Raw genomic sequence first — 24,191 nt, 5'->3', positions numbered from 1 at the left:
CAGCGAACTGCGTTGCCTCTCGCTGGCAGAGGCCACCGGGATGAGCTCATTCGCCGTCACAGGCAAGGCAGGCCTCAAGCTAGACTCTGCCCAAGACATCCAGCCCTACCTGGTCGACATCCTCAAGCAGAAGCAAGAGCTCACGAGCGTCACCGTCTCTGGTAACACGCTCGGCGTCGAGGCATGCACAGCGCTTGCAGATGCCTTGCAACAGCTGCCTAAGCTCGAGGCACGTCCACAAGTGTGCTCCCACGCTCTCCGCTGCTGACCAGATGGGCCGAGCAGCGCGCCGACCTGTCTGATATCTTCACCGGCAGGCTGATCACAGAGATCCCTCTGGCACTCAAAGCTCTCTGCGACTCGCTCATTTCGACCCACTCGCTCAGGCTGATCGACTTGAGCGACAATGCCTTTGGTGGTCGATCGGTCGAGCCCATGGTTGACTTTCTCGTCGGCAACACGGCTCTGAGCATCCTCAAGTTGAACAACAACGGGCTCGGCCCTGCAGGAGGAAGCGTCGTAGCAGACGCGCTCACCGCCTCGGCAGCCAACAGCAAGCAAAAGGGCAAGCGAACCAATCTACAGACCATCGTCTGCGGGCGGAACCGGTTGGAGAATGGCTCGGCGCCTGCATGGGCAAAAGCCATTCGCGCTCACGCGAGCTCGATAAAGGAAGTCAAGATGGTTCAGAACGGTATAAGACCGGAAGGCTTTGCGACGCTCGTCACTGACGGATTGAGGCACTGTCCATCGCTCGAAACACTCGACTTGCAAGATAACACTGCCACTTTGCGCGGTAGTCGCGCCATTGCTCGCGCTCTACCTCATTGGCCAAAGCTCAAAAGCCTCAACTTGTCAGATTGTCTCTTGCGACCGAAAGGAGCCGTCATGATCATGGAGGCACTCAACAAGGGGCACAATCCAGAACTGACGGAGCTTAAGTTACAATCAAACGAGATTGATGACAGGGCGGTCAGAATATTAAAGCTGGCCTTGGGCAGCCATCTCAAGAGGCTGTCCGTCATCGAACTCAACGGCAATCGCGTTGGCGATGAAGACGAAGTGGTCATAGATTTACGAAGCGCACTCGAAACCAACGGCTTCCCGGACGCACTAGACGAATTAGACGATGTTGAGGAGGCAGACGAAGACGATGAAGAGGAGGAAGAGCTAGAAGACGACGAAGAGGAACCTGTGGCAGGTGTCGCCGATGGGTCGGCCGAGCAGGTCGACCTCACAGAAGCCAGCATCGTGCAGGATGACAAGGCACGCGAAGAAGCGGAACCTCTGCAGGCTTCTAAGGACGACCTTGACGACCTCACGAGCGCGCTCGCAGCTACGAGCCTCAAGCGATGATGATCTACTAGCTAGACAGCGCGAGAATGCATCGAAGAAGTGCAAGCATCTCTAGAGCTCCTCGTCTTGATCTGGGTCAAGCTTGTGAGGATTGATCATGCCGGGCACGGCAATAGCTCTGGCCCGCTCCTCCTCTGCTTTGGCCGCTGCCGCTGCCTCTTTGTCGTCCGCGTATAGATCTGTCGCATCTGAGCCTGAGAATTCCCTGAGCTGGATGAGGAAGTCGCGCAGTCCTGCTTTGAACTTTGCCGGATCCTGATTCTGTTCGCACAGGCAATCGACAAAGGTCTTGATCTGGGCGCTGTAGACATAGCTGAGAGTCAGCTCGCGATCCTTACCAGCAGCGAAATGGCTCACTGTTGCACGTGAGGGAAGGCCGTGTGAAGGAGGTTATTGCAGTACGCTCGGATGAACTTCTGGTTGGTCATCGTAGGATCGTTTACTTCTGCCTGGTTCCAGAGCGGCACGGTGATCTGGCCGACTTCGACGAGGTAGAACAGTCTTGCTAGAAGCATGCTCTGGTTCTTGAAGCCCGCCTTGTGCTCGCTGTCCGTAATGACGAAGAAGACGTCCTGAATGAAAGGCAGGAAGTACTGCGAGAAGAAGCCGTCAGACACATTTGAGGGCTGGTTTGCAATGTTGTTGACAAGCTCGAGGCAGATGCTGCCATACGATCAGCATTGTCTTATCGATGCAATAAGTGCGACTTACTTCAAACCAATATCCGCAATGTCACGATGGGGATGCTTGATAGCCCAGACCACAGCATCCATCGTCAGCTTAAACTGAGCGGGCTCCAGCCCGAGGATGGCAGGAAAGCAGTTGATGTTGATCTGCCTGAGCAATTTAAAGAAGGTCACGCGATGCTCGGGGTACTCGGCAAAGTCTTGATTGATCATATTGAGTGTGCACTCAAAGACGGCCGAGAGTATCGCTGGCACCTTGTCGGTGATCATGCTCGACAGACGAGCAACGATCGTCGTCATGACATTGAGCACCTCAGCATCACGAGCAGGCGCGATATTCTGGTTGTAGTCGCCTAGCACGGCTTCCAGCAGCGGCGGTATCAATGTCGAGTTGACCTGTTCGAGATCTTCCGCACGGCGGATGTGTGTCTCGATCAATCGAAGGATATCTTTCTTTATCGACCGCAACCCTCTTACTTTGGGCGTCTTGGTCGCGATCAAGCCTTGAGCAGCCACTGCATCATTGATGATACCGCTGACAGCTTTGTAGAGACCGAGCATGTCCATGAAGATGCGCGCAATCTGTGGCAGGAAGAAGGTGCCAACAGACGTGCAGGCAGACACATTCGTCTTCAATACGTTTGACAGTATCTTGATGTTGTCAGGATTGGCGAGAACGTCGACGCTTTGGCCCGCTTGCTGCATGAGAGCGTCCCAAGCTGCGTTCGGGGCTTCCATGAGATTGGCGATCAACCGCTCCTGCGCTGGCTTGTTCGGCTGCGCGCTGATCATATAACCGACGGCTTCGTAGAAGACATGGACCTGCAGCGGCGAAAGATCTGCAGTGATGCGCGGCAGCTGTCTTAGAATCTCGTCGATGAAAGGCTCGCCTTCGCCGCCTTGCTGCAGCACGAAATGCCGCCTGCACTTCTGCGCAATCTTGATGAACGTGTCGCAAGCCATGTCTTGCACGCCTAGGATGAAGACGCTGCTCAGCTCGAAGCAATCAGGATGCTCGATCCAGCGTACCTTCGTGCAGCTCGTGCATGAACTCGAAAAGCTTATTGACGACAGTCTTGAGGAACTGCATCGACCGCATCAGCACACTACGTAAGGTCTCTGTGCAGTAACGCACCTTCCAATGCGCTTTGAGGAAGCGAGGATATTGTCCGACAATGTACATGATATTTGAGGCTACGACGGCCTTGTTGTCTTTGCCTCGTTTCATCTCGCAGAGTCCCAGCAAATCTTTGATGACCGTGACTAGGAAGCGCTTCTCTGTCTCCTCATCTATGCACAATGTGTCAGCAGCTGACGCAGAGAAGAAATGACCATTTACTCATTGCACCAGAGATGGATCCAATCGCCCAGCAGAGTGTGTTCAGATTGCCCCAACCTGCGCAAAGGTCAACTATGACAAGTGATGAGACATCTGGCGCACTCCATTCGGATCCATCTACTTGCTTGGCCAGCTTCTCTGTCATGATGTTCTCTGTATCGATAACATCGAGATGCGTGAGGTAGACCAGTACTTCTCGCATCGACTTGTAGAGCACGATCGTATCCACCTCCTTCATGAATTCCCGTACCACTTCGCCCTCGTCATTCTCTACGACCAGCACCTCTTCTGGCTTGACCATACGCCCTATGATGACAAGCCGCAGGTTGGAGAGCACGTTGGCATAGATGTTCTTGCGTAGAGCTGGTCCGTTGCTCATCGAGCCCGGCGGTGAGCCTGAAAACCCGCCGCCAAGGTTGAGACTAATGAGAGGGTTGCCTTCAATTGGTAGTGCCTGCGCAACCGGGCGCTCAGCAGAAGGCTTTTGGGATGATGTTCTCTGGCACTCACCTGGATCTCGTCGTACAGCTCGGACACGAGCCTGGACCAATACTCCAATACTGTCCTGAAGACCTCGCGTTCTTCGACCTGACTGATTTTGATCAAGTACAGATGCGCCTGTATTACGAGTCAGACGACTCTTTCCCGCAATGCGCCTCAGACGCACGTTCAGCAGGACAGCTTCGTTCTCTGGCTTTTCGATGATCTTGAGATGAGAGTTGAGGAAATTGACGAGGAAGAGCGCGACGTTGAGGACAAGCTCCTGATCGTCGTCGGATGAATTGGCATAGACAGCAGCAATATCTGCAGATATCGTTGAGCGCGTAAGCGGGTGGGAGACAGCCTGCGCACCTGTGGCTGGAGGAATCATGCGATTGACAGCACTCATGACCAAGTTGAAGAGAGTCACAAAGTGGCCATTATACTCGGGGCCGATGGAAAGAGCGCCAATTTCTGACAGGCATTTCAAGGTAACGTTGCGGAACTCTGGCACCTCGAGGAACTGGGGCCGCGAAGCATCGGTCAGGCGTCTACTACTAGATGAACTGAACATACCCTGTTGACGAGGTTATCGATGATGTCTGTTTCGAAGATATAGCCCAGTGGGATCCAGTTGAGGAAGCGCAGCAAAGTCTCTAGGGTGGCTTTGATGAGACTCGTCTTTTGCGCAGTTTGTAGAACTTCATTGCAAAGCTGGAAGACTTCTGTGAACTCTTGGCACATCTGGTTCTTCATTGTTTTTGTCTTTGCTTGGGTCATCTGCTCTGCCGAGAAGTCAAAGATCTCTTCGGACAGCAGCTTCAGAATGATCTGCGAATGCTCGGCCCCTTAGCCTATTCGTGTCTGCCAACACGCGCAGACACTCGCCATGTTGTTCTCGCAGAGGGTAGTGTTGCTGCGTGATGAAGACACGATCTCGGGGATGAATTGCGGCCACTATGCGGACATCAGCGCTTGGTCAGCTTCGCGCGATTTGACTGACATTGTGAGGCCATTCCTGCTTGAGGACTTGCACAAGGATCAAGTTGAGCTTGTTGACGTATGCACGTTCTTTGCGCAGCGTCATCTCATCAGATGATGACTTGATGATGACGCCGACGATGAAGTTGCGGATACCAGATCGCTGATCCTCGGGCAAGATCTTCCAGCGAATGGTGATGAGCTTCTCCATGATCGAGAGTGCGATGTACTGATCCGATGAGGAGATCAGCCGGGTCATATGGGAGGCAGAAGGGACTCGCTTTGCTGTGCATGTTTTGAGATTGCTCGAGGATGGCAGGGACGCGCTGCCATGCATCTTGATGCTCCTGGAAGGCAGTCACTGCACGCTGGGCGGCCTTTTGCTGCAGACATGAAGAGCAGCGATGAGCATGATGCGCGCAATGTGAATCATGAGGCACGAACGTCGGGACCACTGCCGGTATAGAACTGTCAATGCCGTTGTCAGCAAGTATTCCGAGGCAGTCGCGCGCCGTGAAAGGCTACACAGCGGGCAGATGGACGTACAGCAGCGACGACCCTGTCAAGCAAGTTGACATCGAGGTCCTGGGAGAAGTCGAGTATGGCGTCCATGGCGGCAGAGAGGGGCAACGCCGTCAAGAGCGAGCTCTTTCTCGTCTATGAGCAGGCTTCACGCGCTCCCGGTGCTGCTCGAGTTGTACACAGGGTCTGAGAGCTCGGTATGGCTGCAGTGTGCGCTACTGCGCAGGATGCAAGCCGGGGCAGCGTCGAGGTCGACGAGCGAGATGGCAGCTCGTCCTTGGCTCCACGAGGCAGATCAGGCGTATAGTGCACCTGGCTGAGCCTGTGATCGCCTGATCGAAGCTACTGAGAGGCGATTGACCGTTCGATAGAGACTTGCTACAGCTCAGAGCTGCCTTGGAGTTGCAGCAGGCGCCTGCTTACAGCGCTTACCACGACGCGGCCTCGGTCGACGAAATCAAATAGCGATCGTCGAAAATCGAAATCCGAAATCCGAAACGTGTCGACGACGCCGAGCAAGGAGAGAGCGCACTCTCGCCTCGTGTGAGGGCTCTGGCCCGCACTACAACGCCAGTCCAGCATGAAGGTGTGCCAGTGATGTAGCAATGGCACTCGCGCTGATACGCCCTGCTCGGTCGCGCAGTTCGGCAAGCAAATACAAGCCCAGCAAATACCAGGATGGTCGCCCTACTATGTCGACTACAAGGGCCTCAAGAAGGTTCGCTATTCGCTAAAGCAAGTCTGGTTCAGCTTATGAATCAGATGCGCCGCATAGATCATCAATTCGCTCGCAAAGAACAGGCCGCTCGACGCGGTTGCCCTTGCTGCTGGCATGCGCCCTGCTCATTTCTCGCCAAGCCCTCAAGGCTCCGTGTCCGGCCTGACGGACTCTGTTGTGACTCCTGACCTTTCCAACGGCGCAGCTACGTTCTCGGGCCAGCCGCCTACGCCACGAGCTGCACCTAACGGTCTAGAGGATCACCAGCTCGTACCAGAATCGACAGAGTCAAGCTTGCTGCAGGCCCACAAAGCCGCATTCTTCTTCAAGCTCGAGCGAGAGCTAGAGAAGGTGCGCTCATGCCTGCTGCGCCTCGCGCGCAGAGCTCACATCGCCTCCAGATCAACGTGTTCTACCTGCAGAAAGAGGCGGAGCTAAAAGTCAGGCTCCGCTCGCTCATCGACAAGCGCAAGGCTATACAAGCTGCTTCCGGGGGGAAGCTCAACAGAGGCTCTTCGTCATTCGTCGCCCTTCACGAAGGTTTCCGTCACTTCGAGAAGGATCTGTCCAAGCTCCAACAATTTATCGAGATCAACGCGACGGGCTTTCGGAAAATTCTCAAGAAGTGGGACAAGAGGTCAAAGTCTACTACCAAGGAGCTGTATCTCGCTCGCCAGGTCGAGATCCAGCCTTGCTTCAACCGTGAATTCATCGCCGAACTCTCCGATGCCGCAACGGCAAATATACTCAAATTAGAATCCCTGCTACACGATGCAGATGGTCTTCCCACAGACTCTGATCCTGCAGCCGACGGCATTGCGAGTGATAGACCAAGAATGACGCTAACGCCAGGGACGGGCGTCGAAGATGGCTTTGAGGACTTGGAAACAGAGCTCAGCAAAGCTATCGCCTCACAAAGTCAAGAGAGCGTCAAAGAGATTCTTGATGTTCTCCCGACGAATGCTGCAGCGGGGCCGACAGGACGCATGCGCATAGCCCGTATCCTGTGGCGTGCTGCACTGCAGATCGACGCGCAGCCGACTGAACCCTCGCCGAATCAAGTCGTTCAGAACTTGATTCCCACCTCTCTGCTGGACTTTGATTTTGTAGACGATATCAATGGCAGAACATGCTTACACGAATCAGCCGCATTCGGTCGGCTCGATCTCGTCAAGCTCTGTCTGGCCAAGGGCGTCTCACAGGGGTCGAAGGATGTCTACGGTCGTCAAGCTTTACACTATAGCGCCATGAATGGTCACGCTGCAGTGTGCGACCATCTCGTCTCTGTTTCCGCTAGTCCATACGAGCTCGATCTGGATGGATACAGCTCGATAGCGTATGCCATCAGCAATGGACGGCTGGCTTGTGTACAGGCCTTTCTCAAGCATGGTGTCGATTTCGAGCCCAAACCTGGCTCTGAGCTCATTCCGCTCTCGATGGCTTGCCAATACGGTCACGAGGCAATCGTTTTGCTGCTTCTGCAACGCTCCAAACGGCTTCAGCCCGACGCGGCCGGCTTCTATCCCCAGCATCTAGCAGCTCGCGAGGGTCATGCGGCTGTTCTCCAGGTCCTCGTCGATACTGGTGCAGACGTCGACATCACTGACAAATACTCCCAATGGACCCCTCTATTCCATGCAGCAAGCGAGGGTCACGCCAGCTGCGTCGAAGTATTGCTCAAGGCACGATGCAATATACAAGCCCTGGACGAATTTGGCAAAGCGCCCATACATTACGCAGCCTGGCAGGGTCACGTCGACTGCATCAATCTATTGCTCCAGGCAGGTGCTCAACGGGGTCCAAACGGGAGCGCGCAGGCTTCCTCGAGCTCGAACAATGCCATCGGATCTGCCTCGTCAGACGGACAAGATCCCATGGATCTTGATGCTGACCTGATACCTTCCTTATCTTTGCCGCCACCGATCATGCCCTTGCGTATCTACGGCCATAATTATCTCGATAAAAAGGCTCTTGTACAAGTCTCTTTGGGACACCCCAACACATCAAAAGCCTCGATTTTGTCGCCGGTCCGACTGTACAATCAATCGCAGCTCTCTTCCCTCAAGCTTGTCATCTCCAGCAAGCCAGACTCTATGGCGATACCGCACAGCGTCATTCTGCCGCTGACAGATGAACGAGAGGTCTTTTCGTTTCAAATTGAGTCCTTCGACGTCCTTTCGCTCGAATTTGATCTCTTCCCGACTTTCGGCTCAAAAGTGATAGGCAAAGCAGTGGCATTCCCCTCGACATTTAGCGATCTACAAAGTCAGGGTCATTATGTCATCCCACTGCTTGATCCGCATCTCAAAGTCATTGGCGAGATCGCGTTCGAAGTCAACGTTGTCAAGCCTTTCGAAGGCGTGCAGCTCGAGGTCGGCGGCAGGATGGAGACCTATTGGAAGTCGACCAATCCAGTCACTGCACCTGATACTGGTCTCATGCCGGCGCCCCTCGGCCTCAATCCCGGTCCCGCAGGCTCTTCCGTCGTCACGGCTTCTTCGCTTACAGGTGAACATGTCCGAATTGTCGTCCAAGTGACAAACGATGGCGTTCCGGTAGTCTATCCGAGCTGGAACCTACCGATAGATGGCTTCGAGTTACGCGTGAGCGATATTAGCTTTGCTCAATTCGAAGCACTCGCCGTACGCAAAGGCAAGACTCTTGCCTCAAAGATCACTGCGAAGACGCAAGAACCCAGCGAGTGGTATCGCGCCATTTCCGAATCACTCGTCGGGCTCTCGGAAGTGCTGGCAGTGACGCCAACGTCTGTAGGCGTTGACCTTGAGATTCGCTATCCGACGCTCTCAGACGTACGGCGATTGGGTCTGCACAGCGCGATGGAGATCAACAGCTTTGTAGACGCAATCCTCAAGACTGTCTACGAGACACCCAGTGCTCGCTCCGGATCCATTGCGAAGCACCGGCGCATCGTCTTTTCCAGCTTCAATCCTGTCGTCTGTACAGCGCTAAATTGGAAGCAGCCAAATTGTAAGCAACACTTCTGCCTCCTCATCCGTCATGAAGTACTGACTGCGAGCGTAGATGCTGTGTTCTTCGCTTCTTATTGCGGTCTCTCACGATCAAGTTCGGAAGGCAATCTTCTGCCTGCTAACCGCACAGAGGACGACAGACGGTGTACATCTCTGCGGGAGGCAGTCAAATTCGCTCGTGGCAATAACTTGCTTGGGGTCATGTTCGATTCGACTATATTGGTTCGTCCAAACCTTGGAGCGCTGGATATAGCTAACCGCCTCGCGGCTTGACAGGCGCAAGTGCCAACGCTGATTCACGATATAAAAGACTACGGCCTCCTACTCACTACGTTCGGCGTCGAATCTCGCGACGTCTTGCTCAAACATGGCGCAGATGCTCATCTGGCAGATGGCGTCCTGTCTTATCAGAGTCGGGAGTTCTCTCTGGCTGTTGACTCTTCGTAATGAGACCGAGCGCATGCAAGTCTATGAAGCACAGATGATACAACAAGGACGTCGATCGAGATCTAGAACGTCTTGATGAAACTGAACAAATTGCTCATGTTGACGTAGCGCCGGCCGCATTTGTCCATGTAGCGTGCGAGGGTCTTGCGCAACTCTGCAAACAGGACAGCATTCGAGCGAGCCAATACCATGATTGCGTCTGTGAGGAAGCTCAGCAGGTCCACCTCATTGTAAACGTAAATTTGACCTTTCTTCAGGGGAGCATTGCGGCTTGCTCGCTCGCCATCGAAGAGCGTGTCAAAGTAGAGCAGCTGATTGTACAGACGCGAGTCAGTGTACTGCGATGTTTCGAGTCAGACATGTCTTCCATTATTGAGCAGGGCGAGCCTCACTTCGTTGTGCATGATCCCGCGACAGCCAAGTTGCAAACAGCGTTTGCCGTACATGGCGAGCATACGCGTGCGATTGCCACATTCTTGATCGTCGCAAACCAGCCAACCTTCATAGAATTGAGAGATGCGAGCGCGGACCTGGAGCTCGAGTTGGATTGCGATGGAAGCCGGTGGCAGGACGCTCGCACACGCATCGTTGACACAGACTAGGCCAGCATCCGAAATCTGGCCGTTACCGTTACTCGCCAGCCCACCAAACGGAGCCTCTGTCGAGCAATATAAGCATCGCATCACAAGCGGATCGGCGTCGCGGAAGCGGTCGGCATCCGAGATCTGGGATTCGAGCGTGTGGAACTCGCGCTCGACGTCGTCAGTCATACCGTGCGCTTTTTGCTGAGCGAGATCGATGCCCAAGCATTGTGCAAGCCGCTGCCGGTCTGCTCCCTCGATGTGCTCACAGAGACGCTCGACGACGGGAAGTACCTGGCCGAAAAGATAATAGCCATAGTCGACCTTGTAAGCTTCCTTGCCCTCCTTCTGCCTCAAATCGTCTGGATGTCGAGCGCGGTCTGCTTGCGCTGTCTTGGCGCTCGATCCGTCCTCGCCGAGACAGAAGATGTAAGCCACGACATCTTTCGCCTTTGCTGAATAGCCCTTCGCCTTTTGCCGACGCGCGACAACCACGTGAGGCATATTTTTCTCTGTGTAAGCGTCAAGCTCCTTTGAGAGCTGCTTGTTGATGATGAAATCTTCGAGGGGCTTGAGGCCAGCTCTGACTTCATCGCTGACTGCAGCTAGGTACTCGTGCAGTTTCTCGACTACAACCTCGGTCGATTCGCCGGACATGATGAATCGAAGCGTATTCTCAGAGACTTCCTTAGCCAACTTGCAGAACTCTCGTCGACGCTGGTCGAGACCTTTGACTTCGAGTGCAGTCGCGCCGGTCGTCATGTCTTCTACCTTGAGCGCAGCATATTTCTTCTTCTGAAGCAACAGCATGCGGGTAAAGACGGCATCAGTATCGATTTCGAGCAGACGATATCGCTGATTGATGAGCTTTTTGAAGTTGCTTGCGATGAGCAAAGCCTCTTTGAGATCAGTCACGTTCGTATTGATCATGACCGAGTCAGTGTCGCCGTAGATGACGTCGAGCTGAATACCTTCGGCAAGTTCTTTCGTGTTCGTCAGGATCTCACGGCCTTTGTATGTCGTTAATGCAGCCAATGCACGGGCGTAGAACCGAGAGCCAGCAAAGCCGAGACAGCCGTACATACTGTTGGCGGTAAGCTTAAGAGCTTTCTGGCGAATGTCGTACTGCATGTACCGGGCTGGAGTGACGTCGCGATCTTTCATCAATGTCTTCACAAGCTGTCGGCGCTGCACCAAGGTAGCAATGAGCTTGGGCAGAACGCCTTGCTCTAGATCGCTAGATGGCAAGTCGGGGATGCTATCAGCGCCAGCCTTAGCGCCGTCGTCCTTCGAACGGTCGACCGTCGTGAAGTCGATATTGTACTCCTGTATGATGCTGGGATACAGGGAATTGAAGTCCATGACGATAATGTACTTGTCCCAAAGGCCCTTCTTCGGCTCAAAGACCTTACCACCCATGTACTTCTCCTTCACCTCTTCGACTCTGCCTCTGAATTTATCGGGGACGATATACTTCAATCGATGGAATTCGTGCAGCAAAATATATTCGTTGCGCTCCGATCTGCTACCGCCGCTGAGGGTGCGTCCCCAGGAATTACCAGAGAGGTTTGTGAGCTGCTGAGTGAGCGGAAGCACCTGCACCTCAAAAGCAATAGCCATCTGGAAGTACGCGTCTGCCTCGCAATGCCGTACGAATCGTATCAGAGCGTCTGGCGTTGTTGCAGTAGCATCAAAGAAGTCTGCCGTATCGTCCGGATCGATGTCCTCTCGTTCGACTTTCAGCTGATTCTTGCACATTTCAGTCAGGCTCCAGGTCGTCGATGCGATCATCGACTTTGCGCTATCGTTCGTCAAGTCGCACAATAGGCGGCCTGACATTAGCGAGATGTGCGCTTGCTTTGCGTTAGGACGTTTTGACTGCCGCAGTCGTCCCAGTCGGGAGAAATGCTCGATCTTGAGGTTGCTCAGCCGGGTCAGAATGGTCTCGAGTAGATCGGCAAATTCGTGTCCAACGATGATATCTGGATCGTGACGATGCAGTGCCGCCAAGAGCTGATTGAGCAACCACTTCTCGGCGTGTTCGCCTGTAACGGTCATGATCTTGGGACTTTGATTGCGACATGCCGTTTCGAAGCCAGCTGGGAAGCTGTAACCGGTCAAGGGCCGGACGCAGGTAATCACCGAACACGGCTGCTTTGCAATAGGTGTCACGTCATCAATATTGCCTGTATGTCCTCGCACTGTCAGCATCCATTCGACATTTATAGTCATCCCGACGCACAGTCCTTCCATATCCTGAGACTCGTGCTGACGATCTCCTTGACATCAAGCGTGTGATTCATGATGGTTCGCGCGCTCACGCTGACAATCGTCAGCGGTGGAGTTTCGCGAGTTCGTTCGCGGCTGCCATTCTTAAGATCCGGTTCGACGTCGGCGAGCGGTCGGATGTCTTTGGGCTCCTTGCAGATGACTTCGAGCTTGCACCAGGACATAGCAATATCGCTCAACTCGGCATTCTTGATCTCGAGCCAGCATGGACCTTTGAGCTTCCTTTTGAGCGCAAAGTGCTCGAACGCGCTCGTTCTTGTACCGAATAAGTGACTGAAAAATTGTCCGGAGGTCTCCTGGATGATCGGCTCTACCGCGTGCACGCAGGCTCAGTGGCTGTTCCCATATAGAAGCTGAAGGCTCACCGGTGAAAGGATACATAGCCTTGACGTATTGTGTCTTCTCTCGAGGCACCGAGTCGTCCTCGAAAGCATACTTGCGATTGACGAATTTGTATTCGAATTGTGTGGCTTTGACGCCGGATCTAACAGCCAATGCTTGCAGCTCGTCCGCAACATTGGTCAAGCGCTGCAGTTCCTCCTCTGTCTCTTCATAATCGTCTGATATAGCTTGCACGGGTATCTTGGGCAATGCGAATATGTTGCGCATCATGTTGTGTATGGACAGACAGCAAGAGACATAGGATTGCGTCGCGTGATCGTAGACTTTGCCTATCAAGCGTAATGGCTCAGGGAAGGGCGGTTCTTGGTAATCAAGCCAGTAGAAATGAAGTGAGTCATCCTTCTCGAATGCTTTGATCTTCGAACTGAGCTCTGTTGGGATGCGCACTTGGCCCTTTTTGAGGCTCGAGCCGGCGCGCGACTTGGTTGCGCCGGTCATGAGCAGGTCAATATCGTCGTCAGGTTGGTTAATTGCCTCAACGACATTCAGCCCGGCCGTTGCGTTTTGCCAATTGGCGCCTTTCAGCTTGTTTGATACGGGCACAGCTGATTTCGACGCCGCTGGCGAAGTAGCTTTCAGCAGCTCGATGGGCACAGGCTTGGCAGAAGAAGCATTGACAAGCTGACGTTTGGTGGCTTTACCGGCCGGACGGGGAGGCGCATTAGCATCGCGCGCTTGGAGAGGCTTCACTGTCATTTCGTCATCCTCGTCCAATGTTAAGTCTTGGCCGAGCTCGGCATCAAGACCTGTCAGATCGAGATCGTTCCCATCCGATTGGATGGTTGGCGGTGCAGATGCTTCATTCGCCCACGGATCAAGCTCCATCGCATCGCTCGAACCAAAGACGTCCGGCTCAGCTTTGATCATGGTCTGAGCGGTTGCTTTGCGCTTCTTGATTCCATTGTTCAGAGCGACTTTTGGACCATGGGCAGTGGTTGCTCGGGCAGCAGCAGGAGCAGCGATGCCCGCGAGCAGCGAGTTCATAAAGTCTTCTTCCTTCTGCGCGCTGATCTCCTTTTTGTAGGGATTGACGACGGACGCCTTCGCTGCGGCGGTGTCGACCGCAGCGCCATTGGCATTGACAAGCTTTTTGACAGGCTTGCCATTCATCGCCGTGCCGTTTACCTTGGCCTTTTTACTCGCTGCAATGCTGATCAGTCGCGAGCTCGCAAAGCGGTGTCGAGCTTACCTTTTGCCTCGTCCTCTGACTCATCATCCGACCGCGCGACAGAGTGATCCCACTCGTCTTGCCCCATATCGACATAGCCACTGGTCTGACGTGTCCTGCCCTTTCTTGACTTTGGCGCCAGTGGTGCATCGTCAGATGGAGGCAGGCCGTCTCTCATGCGCCCCTCGTCATCTGAGTCCTCCTCGATGAAGTCTTCCTGGATGAGGCGAGCCTTGTAGTCTTTGCGGTACTCGTCTTCGTCGACTTCGTCGTAGATCTTGGCGTCTTTGGTCTGCAGAAAGTCGAATTCGCGCTTCTGTCCAGCCCGAGTCGCTTTGAGCCGCTCAAGTGCGCTCTGCTGAGCTGCGCGCGCTCCGGGAGCCATCTCAATCTCTGCAAGCGAGCACGTTCGACGAGTGTCGCCACAACACCGCCGGCGAGAGCAGCAGCTGGCACTTTGAGGTCGATATGCGCGCTCGAGGACGGTCGACGACGCGCTGGCGTTATTGAGCGCGTCTCGGCCCCACACAGCACACCCATCGTCGTCAGCTCAAGCGCCAAAGGCAGATCTCACAAGTCGGCGAGATGGAAGCTCTGGGTATATTAGACGCCAAGGTAGACACGCTGCTTTGACTCTGAGAAGGTCTGCTGATCCGTTGATGCTCCCTCAGGCGTCAACGTCTGCCTTGCCAGATGAGCCGATGACAGGCACAAGCAAACTCGATGCCTTGCCAGCAGAGACGAACGAAGCGCAGACGGATGACTACCTGCGGCTCAAGGCGCTCCAGCGACATCTTGCATTCCTATCGCTGCAAGAGGACTACATCAAAGACGAGCAGCGCAACCTCAAACGCGAACTCATTCGAGCATCAGAGGAAGTCAAGCGCATCCAATCTGTCCCGCTCGTCATCGGACAGTTCCTCGAGCCCATCGATGGCAACACGGGTATCGTCGGATCGACGACGGGCAGCAATTACGTCGTCAGAATTCTCAGCACACTCGACAGGGAGCTGCTCAAGCCGTCCAGCTCAGTCGCGCTGCACCGCCATGCGAGCTCACTCGTAGACATCCTGCCGCCCGAAGCCGACTCGAGTATCTCCATTGTGCGCTTCCGCTCCTCTGCAAGCATGCTCCAGAGCTAATAGTGAGTTTGCAGCTCGCAGCAGACGAACGACCGGATGTACAATATGCCGATATTGGCGGCATGGACATCCAAAAGCAGGCGAGTCGTACAATCACAGGCCTCGTGCTGCGCTTACGACATGCCCGATCATCGCAGGAGATTCGCGAGGCAGTCGAGCTGCCCTTGACACAATTTGAGCTTTACAAGCAGATCGGTATCGATCCTCCTCGAGGTGTCCTCCTTTACGGACCTCCCGGTGAGCGCGGCGGCCCTTTAGCAAGATGTGTGCTGATCTCGTGCATGTACAGGCACGGGCAAGACGATGCTCGTCAAGGCGGTGGCACATCACACAACAGCAGCGTTTATTCGCGTCGTCGGCTCAGAGTTTGTGCAAAAGTACCTTGGCGAGGGACCGAGGATGGTGCGAGATGTGTTCAGATTAGCAAGAGAGAACGCGCCTGCAATCATCTTTATCGATGAAGTTGACGCGATTGCGACAAAGCGATTCGATGCTCAAACTGGCGCAGATCGTGAAGTCCAGCGTATCTTGCTCGAATTGCTCAACCAGATGGATGGCTTCGATCAAGGTAGCAACGTCAAGGTAAGAACGGCGCATGGAACTATCATGTCATTGATCGCTGATCGTTTGAGCAGGTCATCATGGCTACAAATCGCGCGGACACGCTCGACCCGGCTCTCCTGCGACCTGGCAGACTAGATCGCAAAATCGAATTCCCTCTGCCATCCAGGCGAGAAAAGCGACTGATCTTCCAGACAATCACCGGCAAGATGAGTATTGGCAGCGACGTCGATCTCGAAGATTGTCAGTCTCTTTTGCTTACGATTGATGCTACTTTGACACAATGCCTGCAGACGTTCAAAGACCCGACAAGATCTCATGTGCCGAAATCGCATCGATCTGTCAAGCAGCGGGACTGCAAGGTCAGTCATTGCGGCTACTTGACGCCGCGTTCTAAGCTGACACCATCTCCACAGCCGTTCGAAAGAACCGCTACGTCGTGCTGCCCGCAGACTTTGAAGAGGCATGGAAGGTACGCTCGAGTCCGATCGCCATAGACCCTGCTCACGATCTTTCACGCAGTCGACGGTCAAGAGGGGCAACGACACGCATGATTTTTACAGATAATGCAAATGACAGTCCTGCTGCGAGTCTATAACCCTTCGTGACTATGAAAGTACAAGTGCTACGCTCGACGTGGCTTGCGCTGCCGCGCCCGGCTCTCGACTTGCCATGCTCGAACGCCTGTACTGACTCATTGGAAGAAAGTCAGCGTGGCGCAGAGCTGCGGATCGATCTTACTTTCGCCACAAATTCCTCACTTTCACGTTTCAGCGCACCACGAAGTCTTTCTTCCTGTCGCTTCATGCGCGAGACAAGCTGTATGCTGTGGCTGGTACGTCAAAGTTTGCAACGCAGTAAGGATCAGGACACGCGCTAGTCTGTGCTCGGTACAGGTCTGACAGGTGTGATGATCGGCAAAGACTGTCAAGCCAGTCAATGCGATCACAAGCCAATGCGTCTGACGCACAGTATCGCAAGGGCTTACTGGGGTTGCGGCAGTCGTGACGATGCGTGAGTTGACAGAGTAGAGTAGCGTCGCTTCATATACGCGGCCTGCGCGTAGTGAGCAACGACCCGAGCTGATTCGCCACCGCATTTACCAATGATGAATGGCAACGGTAGAAAGAGGTAGCGCGGGCTTCCGATGATGAACAGTATGCCCGCCGCGAAGGCGAGGCAGAACGTCAGAAAGTTCGTCTCGATGGCTAATCGGACGAGCTTTTCGAATATGTAGGTGACACTGCACCCGCAATGTGTGTCAGCACGGGGATCTTTCGTAAACCAGATACGTGCTCTGTTCCCTCGGAAGCTGCAACAAGGGCCGACAAGATCCAGATGAGCTGTACAAAGATGGCGAGATCGCAAGCGGCAGGAAACCTGCTCAGATAAGCCCGTGCAAGTCAACTGACCGCTCACCAACGAACCAGAGTGTAAGCGCATTGACAAGCGGCGTCGCACGATCCTTGCTGAATGCACGGGCTTCGAGCAAGGCGAGTGAAGTCGATGCGCCCGAACCGAGACTCGCGAGTGCGAGCAAGATGATCAGGATGGGACTGTATGGTGAGCGCCTGCTAAGAACGTAAATTCGCCAGGCGTAGAAACATTGACAGACCGCCGCAATGGCGCCAACGAGCACAGGATGCAGTGCAAAGGGTACGCCGAAGCGATCGAGCGTAGCATAATCGCCATTGTTGACTATGACCCAAGAGTCGAGTGTATATAACGTGAAGCAAGTGTCTCTGCTGCAGCCATGAGTGATGCTCTTACGATGGTCTGATGCCGCACATCCAGCTAAGCGTTGAAACGACAGCGACTGTGAGCTTGAGCCAAGGCGCGTCGTACCGTGAGCGGGAGACATAGGTGACAAGCTGCTGTAAGTTGACCCCGGCCAACGTGGCCTGCGCGCTGGTTTGATCAGTACTGCAACTCTGGAACCTGAGCTAACGGACTGTAACGAAGGTCGCCACTAATATTGAACGCAGACTGGCCAAAGTCAGCAGAAGCGCGTGATCGGGCGAAAGAAGGCGTACTTCTTGAGAGCAACTTCGTCCCAGACGGCGCTGAAGTCTTTCTGTGCCTCTCCTGCGCCCATCGTGAGATTTGGGCAGGCTGTTACCACGTCAATGCCAGTGGGCGTAATTATTTGGATCTCAATCGTCTCTCTAGAGACTTCTGGGGGCTAGCCGCCATGAAACGAAAGAGATGCGACACGTTGGCTTCGGACGAATGACGATAGACAACCGTTGCAATGCTGTACAAGTTCGACGCGGTTTACTGAAAGGCTTTGACACGTATCGATGCCTCCATTTCTCCGCTAGTCGTGCTTGGACGCCGATACTGCTGACCGAAGTGGAGGTCAGCCTTGCGCATAGCCGCAAGATGATCTTACTCTGGCCCCGAATTCCTCACTGTCACGATTGAGCGCGTCGCGAAGTTTCTCTTCCTGCCGCTTCATACGCGAAACGAGTTGAATACTGCCGTCAGCTCGTCAGTTTCGCAAAGCAATGAGGATGAAGAAGCGCGCTAGTCTTTGTTCGGCACGGGCTTGACTGGTTCCATGATCGGCATAGGCTGTCTGAAAGATTAAGATTGTGTGCAGGGCGGCCCTTCTGACGCACAGTGCCGCTGGAAGTTGTGGGCGTTGCGGGGCTCATAACGATGCGTGAATTGACAGTATAGAGCAGTGTTGCTTCGTACACGCGGCCTGCGGTTGCTGAGCATTGGTCTGGATGTCATGGCACAAGACGAACCAATGATGAACGGCAGAGGCAAGTAGACGTAGCGTGGGGTCTCGGTGATGAACAAAACACCTGCAGCGAAGGCCAGGCAGAACGTTAGGAGGTTCGTCTCGATTGCTATACGGACGAGTCTCTTGAAGAAGCGCGTGACTCTAGCAAGGCCTATCAGCTTGAGAGATACCGACAATACGCCACGCACTCTTCGCCCTCGGAAGCTTCTGCGAGGCTTGACAATTTCCAAATGAGCTGTACAAAGATTACGAGATCGCAAGCGGCAGGGAACCTGCTCATCAATGAACTCGCGCAATTTCCATATATGTGCAAATACCGACCATAGATGGAGTGCCTTGATCAGTGGCGTGGCATGACTCTTGTTGAAGGTGCCAGCTTGCAGCAGGTGGAACGTTGTTGCTGCGCCCGAGCCAAGACTCGCAAGCGCAAGTAGAATTATCAATACAGGGCTGAAAGGGGCGCGCCTGCTGAGAATGTAGATGCGCCAGGCGTAGAAAGATTGACAGGCGGCTGCAATGGCGCCGATAAGGGCAGCGTGCAGCGCGAATGGCAAGCCAAAGTGGTTGAGCGCCGCGTAGTCGCCTTCATCGACTATGAGCCAAGTATCGAGCGTGATCAGAGTGAAGAGGTAGTCCCTGCTCGGGCCATCAATGAAGCTCTTGAGCAGGTCCGATGGCGCACGTCCAGCTGAGTAGCGAAGTGGTGACGACCACGAGCTTGAGCAACGGTGAGTCATAGTATGAGCGAGAGAAGTAAGTAATCAGCTGCTGTGCAGTGACGCCAGCCAGCAACGTCTGCGCAATGTCGCCGTCAGTGTCTGCCAGTGCGAATTGCCTGCGCCAACAAACCGAGATAAGGGCAGCGATTACAAAAGAGCGCAGGCTGGGCAAGTCAGCAGATACTTGGGCTGCTGCAAGAGCTGTACTTCTTGAGTGCCATTTCATCCCAGACCGTGTTGAGATCCTTTTGCGCCTCGCCTAGGCCCATCGCGGCTTGCGGGTCAAGATTGGTAAGCAGCGTTCTGGTGGGCGATTGGACCCGAGACGACCCTCTGACTCAACAGGGGCTGGCCATGAGACGAATGTGATGCGACATGTCGGCTTTGGCTGACGATAGACAAACATTGCAATGCTGGACAGATTTCGATGCAGACTAGTCTGTGGCCTTGACGACCGCGTCGTTTCTTCCAAAAGGTAGCGCGTCAAACAAGCCCGAGCCGACTTTGGAGAGCGCGCCTGGCTTGTCGGACGAGTCGTCGTTCGCACGCTGTAAGAGCTTGCGCATTGGGCCAGTTAGAGTAGCGATGCCGCCCTTAGACGCTTGGCCACCTGTGTCGGGTTCATCCTGATCTTGCTGATCGTGGACGAGATCCCAAGAAGACTCATCACTCGGATCTGATGCGTTGCCAGAGACGATAGCCTCGACCTTCTCTGTCGTCGTTCGCGGTAAGCTATCATGCTCTTCGTCAGTAGTGGTGTCTAGTATCTCGGGCTCGACCCGCTTCGTCTTGATACTAGCTATCAGATCCTTTGCATACTCGAGATCCCGATAGATGGCCTCGATTGCATTTGCCACGCCGTTCTCCTTCCTTATATTCTGGCCGACCATCCTTGCGCGGGCAATCTGCTTCTCGTCGATCGTAGCCTTGATGAGAGCGTCGCTCAGAGAATCGACTGTCAACTTCTTCAGAGCTGTCCCGATGCCAAGCGCGTCGACACGATCTGCCCAGAAGTGCTGATCCCCGAAAAATGGTCGTATGATCGTCGGTATACCCGCTCTGAAGCTTGCACCACATGTACCGGCACCGCCATGATGGCAGGCCGCATTAACACGGGCGAAAAGCCAGTCATGAGGACAAGACTGTGCAGAGATCAGCAAGTGCCACAGCAGACCAGCGCAACGTACTTTGATATTGAAAATAGTGTTCGACATCATCGCCTTGTCCTTCTTGTCTCCAGATGCTTTGTCATCCTGACCTGTTGCGGATTTTTTGGAACCTCTGTCGGACCAGCCTTTCGACAAGACTGCATAGACATCGCTTTTGTTGACAGCTTCTACGATTGTCTTTGTGAGCGCATCAGGATCAGAAACGACGATCGAGCCGAAGCCGATGTAGACGACTTTCTTGTGCTCCTGCTTTGCTCTGTCGAGAAAGGCGACGAGATCGTCCGGCGGTGTCCATTCATCAACGCCACCCGAGTCATCGGCGTTGTCAAGATACCAATAGCCTGTGATGTGGATGTATTCTGGCCAGTCGAGTGGCACGGGCACGATCGACGGGCTGAAGTTGTACAAAAACGGTACGCATTGCTGTCGCATACGATCTGCGCTCGTGCTCCTCAGGCCTAGCGTATGCTTGCGCCACGAATTGACTTGGCCAGAAATTGCTTTCCAGAAGACCGAATCGAATAGCGTGTACGTCTGTAGACAGTATCAGCTGCGTTTAGGTCGGTCACTTCGCACTAACCATCCAATTGTAGCTTCCGCCCATGTGCGTGTCAGGTACAGCGAAGGCGTGGGGATAGGCACGTGTTCTCGTCCAAGGCATGGTGAAAGCGCGGAAGTAGGGGATTTGTAAGCATTCGGCAATGTGCAGACCGGCCATAGCACTCGGGCTTTCGATGAGTACGTCTGTCCCCTTGCAGGCCTCGTAGGACGTCTTGAGGAGGTCGTCCAGCCAGCCCTTGAACTGGACACACACGTCAGTCTCGCTTAAGAATCCAAATGAAAATGCTGACCTTGACCAGACCTTCGCGGATGAAGGAGACAGTAAACATGCCATGGTCGACGCAAAGCTTCATCAGCTCTGCTGGATCGCCGCCTATCTCGCCAAACTCGATGCCGAAGCTTTCCACCCATTTCCGGTACTCGCCGTGGGATGCGATTCGGCAAGTATGGCCCTCGGCAATGAGGCCTTTGCACAGTGCAATATACGGCTGAACATCGCCGCGTGAGCCGATAGTCAAACAGGTAAAATGTAAAGACTTGTGCGGCCTGAAGTTGAGGAAAGTCGAGCTTGTGGATCTGAACATCAGCGGCGGTACACTTTCGGCGCTTGTCTCTGGCGGTGGCAAAGGCTCGTTCTTGCCTGCTCTAGGCTCGAGATCTTTGAGCATCTCCGCCTCTCTAGTAGAAGGCAAGATATCTTCATTGGTGCGTGGATGTTCCTCGAGATCTTGCAGGTATTCTGCTCGGCCCTCGATAGATCTGAGCATGCGATCACGCGTGCTCGAGCTGCCAAATTCGAAAAAGATCTCCTCGTGTCCTTTGACGACGATGACCAGACTGGAATAACCGGGCCGATACGCGCGATGCTTCTGAACGGCGATGACGTCCGTCAGGGGCAGCACCATCTGGACTTTCGTCAATAAAAGCGTATGAAGACAGACGGTGCCTTACTTTCGTGCTGGAGATCAGATCTGCACGAAAGCAGACAAAGTGAGTCGATACAAAGACGCGGCCGTATACAGGCAATGCCCGGGCTAACCAACCGCTGTGTGCTGCAAAGGACATCGCATCAAATTACTAGCGCAAGACTGACGAGATCTACGCACATTCAATGACGCGTTCGCCAGCAACTTTGAAGAATTTGCGGAAGTCGGCATGTACTTCTGCTTCGACGCTTGATCGATGCGCTCGCTCGTCATCTACGATAGCGTCTTTGTCGAGCACAAAGGAATACGATTGGTCGTCTTGTTTTTGACTAAAGCTGTGACTCGGCGAAAGACTATCAGGACTGAACGCCTCGCTACTTGCACTTTGGTTGCGCTTGCTACCAAAGGTTCCGCTCAGTGTCTTTGCAGGCCTTTTCAAGACGCTTGTCAAGCTCCACGAATCGCTGCTGTCTGGCGAAAGAGGATTCGCGCGACTGTGCGGACTTGACGGTGGATAGGTGTGAGTAGAGTCATCTTTAGCAAGCTGAGGCAATTTTTGCGCTTTGCGCGTGCGACGAGTTTTCTCGCTGAGTGTTGTCTGTGAATCGGCTGAACGAATGCGTGAAAGGCTGTCATGATCTGACAAGTCCGCCGATGAGCGTCCGCCGGTCATGTCGCTGCTGTGATCTGCGCCGGGCTTGATATGACCCGCCAAGGCCGATAAGCTCGACTTTTTGGAGATGTTTCGACTATTTCCCCGCGATTCGCCGAAATCTGAATCGTCTTCGGTGTCTGTCATTCCTGTAGGCTCCGTCGGATGCACAGTTGTGGTCGTGTCTATCAACTGCGATTGCGTCGCTGGCGCAGACTCAGACAGGAATCGAAGGGCTTCCATGGCCAGATCCAAGTCCGCAAAGTATGCAAATTGCAAAGTAGCGTGCTCTTTGCTTATCTGCTCTCTCACTTCTATCTGAATTGTCTCTGCAAAATCGAGAGGCTTCTGACGAGTGACCTGGTCTATCGCAGAAGCGGGGATTATAATCTTGACGCTCTCGCCTTTGTGTTGGGTGCGGAAGACAGCCTTGCGCAAGATCTTGACCCATTCATCTCTGTTGGCTCTCGAGTCTGCCGCGAAATGATAGCGTCTGTCTCGTATGGCGACTTTGAAGTGCGTGGAATGGTTCAAAGAGCTCTCAACCGAAGTGCAATACTCTAGGTCGATTGCGTCCTCTGGGAAATACGGATCTGTGGAGCTCGAATACCAGCTGAAGACGCTGTTCCGTAAGATGAACCAATGGCGTGAATATCGCCGCGTCTTTGACGACCGTTTCGTTAGGCTGCCCGAGCGCAAGACCTGGCCATACCGCCGCGGCATATGGGCGTAGAAGCACGCATGTGAAGCTGTTAGATACATGTAGCCTTGTATGAGGATCTCTCGATAAAGCCAGCACGAAAGTTCGTGAGTGAGTGGCTCTACGGTGGGCAAGCCGAAAACTTCTTTGACCTTTTCGGCAAGCAGAGTCTTGCGGTCTTCCTCAGAGCGTGGTGAGACACGCATCTGGTCATTTATTCCTTCTGACGCCTCATCGAGCGACACGGCAAGAGCTTGGTCTGCAGGCGAGCGAGGACTTTCCGAGGGTATGCTGGGTGAGGTTGTTGGAGCGCTCGGCCCAGCCGCGCTTGAACTGCGCTGCCGCCGCTCGCCCAGCAGCTCGCGCATGCCAGGTTTGACGGCTTCGTCATCCGTAGTAGTATGGGCGTCATCCCCGGACTCTTGCACTCGCGCTCGCGGTGAATTGTGCGCTGCCCAATCTTGCTGCTTTGAGCCCGGATGACGCATGGGTAAGATCCTTGACGCCTGAGCGACGACGGCCGACTCTTCGGCATCATCGGACCCAATATCGGATGCGCGTAAGGACGAGCTCGGCGTCGGTCTGATCGTAGACTGACGCCTTGGCCGCGCAGGACGAGTGGAAGCTGGCCGGGCCTCGTCGTCGCTCGTGTCTGCATCTGCATCCTCGCCCATGTCTTGCTGCTGATGTCCGAAAGCTGATATCATGCCCAGGATACTTCCACTGCCGCCCTGAGAGCTGATAGATCTAGTGATGCTTGCCCTCTGGGCAGCAGATGCCCCTTCCGCTGGCTCGGTCTCCTGGACGCTATCTTCGCGCGCTGGCACATGTCTCGGCGGACGGCTGGTAGGGGAGACCGATGTACTCGTCGTATCTTGCTGAGCCTCGCTCATATTCGTTGAAGGTACAGTGATTGAGCTTAGCGCCGGCCAGATCTGCGTGACGTTGATGTCGCGACACCTTTGCAATTGCAAGCGCAATCTCGCGCGACACGCCGACACGCTTTGGAAATTCACGACGCTCTGGGCTCTGGGCGTGAAATTACATGCA

General features: G+C 54.2%; 9 protein-coding genes across 9 annotated transcripts; 4 read left to right on the top strand and 5 right to left on the bottom strand.

Moving 5' to 3' along the window:
* Positions 1-40: 40 nt before the first annotated feature.
* On the top strand, positions 41-1,356 carry L969DRAFT_93395 (uncharacterized protein; the record flags this gene model as incomplete). The annotated part of the gene is made up of 2 exons (XM_014713978.1): positions 41-229; positions 286-1,356. 2 exons carry the CDS (start codon positions 41-43, stop codon positions 1,354-1,356), a joined length of 1,260 nt encoding a protein of 419 aa, XP_014569464.1.
* Positions 1,357-1,407: 51 nt separating this feature from the next.
* Positions 1,408-5,454, bottom strand: L969DRAFT_93394 (uncharacterized protein; the record flags this gene model as incomplete). The annotated part of the gene is made up of 16 exons (XM_014713977.1): positions 1,408-1,657; positions 1,714-2,019; positions 2,068-3,016; positions 3,072-3,126; positions 3,178-3,332; positions 3,382-3,438; positions 3,484-3,835; positions 3,892-3,999; positions 4,049-4,185; positions 4,234-4,384; positions 4,438-4,692; positions 4,750-4,818; positions 4,865-5,071; positions 5,124-5,225; positions 5,287-5,310; positions 5,389-5,454. 16 exons carry the CDS (start codon positions 5,452-5,454, stop codon positions 1,408-1,410), a joined length of 3,243 nt encoding a protein of 1,080 aa, XP_014569463.1.
* Positions 5,455-5,563: 109 nt separating this feature from the next.
* L969DRAFT_46701 (uncharacterized protein) lies at positions 5,564-5,829 on the top strand (the record flags this gene model as incomplete). Its single annotated transcript, XM_014713976.1, has 2 exons — positions 5,564-5,665; positions 5,749-5,829. 2 exons carry the CDS (start codon positions 5,564-5,566, stop codon positions 5,827-5,829), a joined length of 183 nt encoding a protein of 60 aa, XP_014569462.1.
* A 2,007-nt stretch (positions 5,830-7,836) lies between these two features.
* Positions 7,837-9,345, top strand: L969DRAFT_359949 (uncharacterized protein). The gene is made up of 3 exons (XM_014713975.1): positions 7,837-8,850; positions 8,916-9,070; positions 9,125-9,345. Exons 1-3 carry the CDS (start codon positions 7,957-7,959, stop codon positions 9,192-9,194), a joined length of 1,119 nt encoding a protein of 372 aa, XP_014569461.1. The 5' UTR covers positions 7,837-7,956; the 3' UTR covers positions 9,195-9,345.
* Positions 9,346-9,581: 236 nt separating this feature from the next.
* L969DRAFT_102320 (uncharacterized protein) lies at positions 9,582-14,389 on the bottom strand (the record flags this gene model as incomplete). The annotated part of the gene is made up of 6 exons (XM_014713974.1): positions 13,981-14,389; positions 12,755-13,933; positions 12,343-12,699; positions 9,912-12,286; positions 9,767-9,857; positions 9,582-9,718 (listed from the first exon to the last, which is right to left on the bottom strand). Exons 1-6 carry the CDS (start codon positions 14,342-14,344, stop codon positions 9,582-9,584), a joined length of 4,503 nt encoding a protein of 1,500 aa, XP_014569460.1. The 5' UTR covers positions 14,345-14,389.
* A 99-nt stretch (positions 14,390-14,488) lies between these two features.
* On the top strand, positions 14,489-16,265 carry L969DRAFT_86111 (uncharacterized protein). Its single transcript, XM_014713973.1, has 9 exons — positions 14,489-14,574; positions 14,631-15,062; positions 15,116-15,181; positions 15,239-15,338; positions 15,391-15,683; positions 15,737-15,905; positions 15,956-16,024; positions 16,079-16,134; positions 16,185-16,265. Exons 1-9 carry the CDS (start codon positions 14,545-14,547, stop codon positions 16,227-16,229), a joined length of 1,260 nt encoding a protein of 419 aa, XP_014569459.1. The 5' UTR covers positions 14,489-14,544; the 3' UTR covers positions 16,230-16,265.
* A 5-nt stretch (positions 16,266-16,270) lies between these two features.
* On the bottom strand, positions 16,271-17,757 carry L969DRAFT_93390 (uncharacterized protein; the record flags this gene model as incomplete). Its single annotated transcript, XM_014713972.1, has 10 exons — positions 16,271-16,351; positions 16,404-16,488; positions 16,540-16,586; positions 16,633-16,718; positions 16,766-16,905; positions 16,959-17,042; positions 17,090-17,404; positions 17,451-17,563; positions 17,615-17,648; positions 17,696-17,757. The coding sequence occupies 10 exons, from the start codon at positions 17,755-17,757 to the stop codon at positions 16,271-16,273; spliced, it is 1,047 nt and encodes a 348-aa protein (XP_014569458.1).
* Positions 17,758-17,936: 179 nt separating this feature from the next.
* On the bottom strand, positions 17,937-19,359 carry L969DRAFT_93389 (uncharacterized protein; the record flags this gene model as incomplete). The annotated part of the gene is made up of 9 exons (XM_014713971.1): positions 17,937-18,005; positions 18,055-18,139; positions 18,190-18,236; positions 18,284-18,369; positions 18,416-18,555; positions 18,603-18,621; positions 18,665-19,050; positions 19,097-19,209; positions 19,264-19,359. The coding sequence occupies 9 exons, from the start codon at positions 19,357-19,359 to the stop codon at positions 17,937-17,939; spliced, it is 1,041 nt and encodes a 346-aa protein (XP_014569457.1).
* A 208-nt stretch (positions 19,360-19,567) lies between these two features.
* On the bottom strand, positions 19,568-24,034 carry L969DRAFT_46660 (glycosyltransferase family 1 protein; the record flags this gene model as incomplete). Its single annotated transcript, XM_014713970.1, has 6 exons — positions 19,568-20,275; positions 20,321-20,836; positions 20,883-21,104; positions 21,154-21,768; positions 21,815-21,915; positions 21,970-24,034. The coding sequence occupies 6 exons, from the start codon at positions 24,032-24,034 to the stop codon at positions 19,568-19,570; spliced, it is 4,227 nt and encodes a 1,408-aa protein (XP_014569456.1).
* Between the last annotated feature and the right edge of the window lie 157 nt (positions 24,035-24,191).

This window comes from Mixia osmundae (genome assembly GCF_000708205.1).
Source record: "Mixia osmundae IAM 14324 unplaced genomic scaffold scaffold_3, whole genome shotgun sequence".
Taxonomy (NCBI): domain Eukaryota; kingdom Fungi; phylum Basidiomycota; class Mixiomycetes; order Mixiales; family Mixiaceae; genus Mixia; species Mixia osmundae.
Note: the sequence above shows the minus strand (reverse complement) of the source record. Positions and strands in the feature narration are given on the sequence as shown.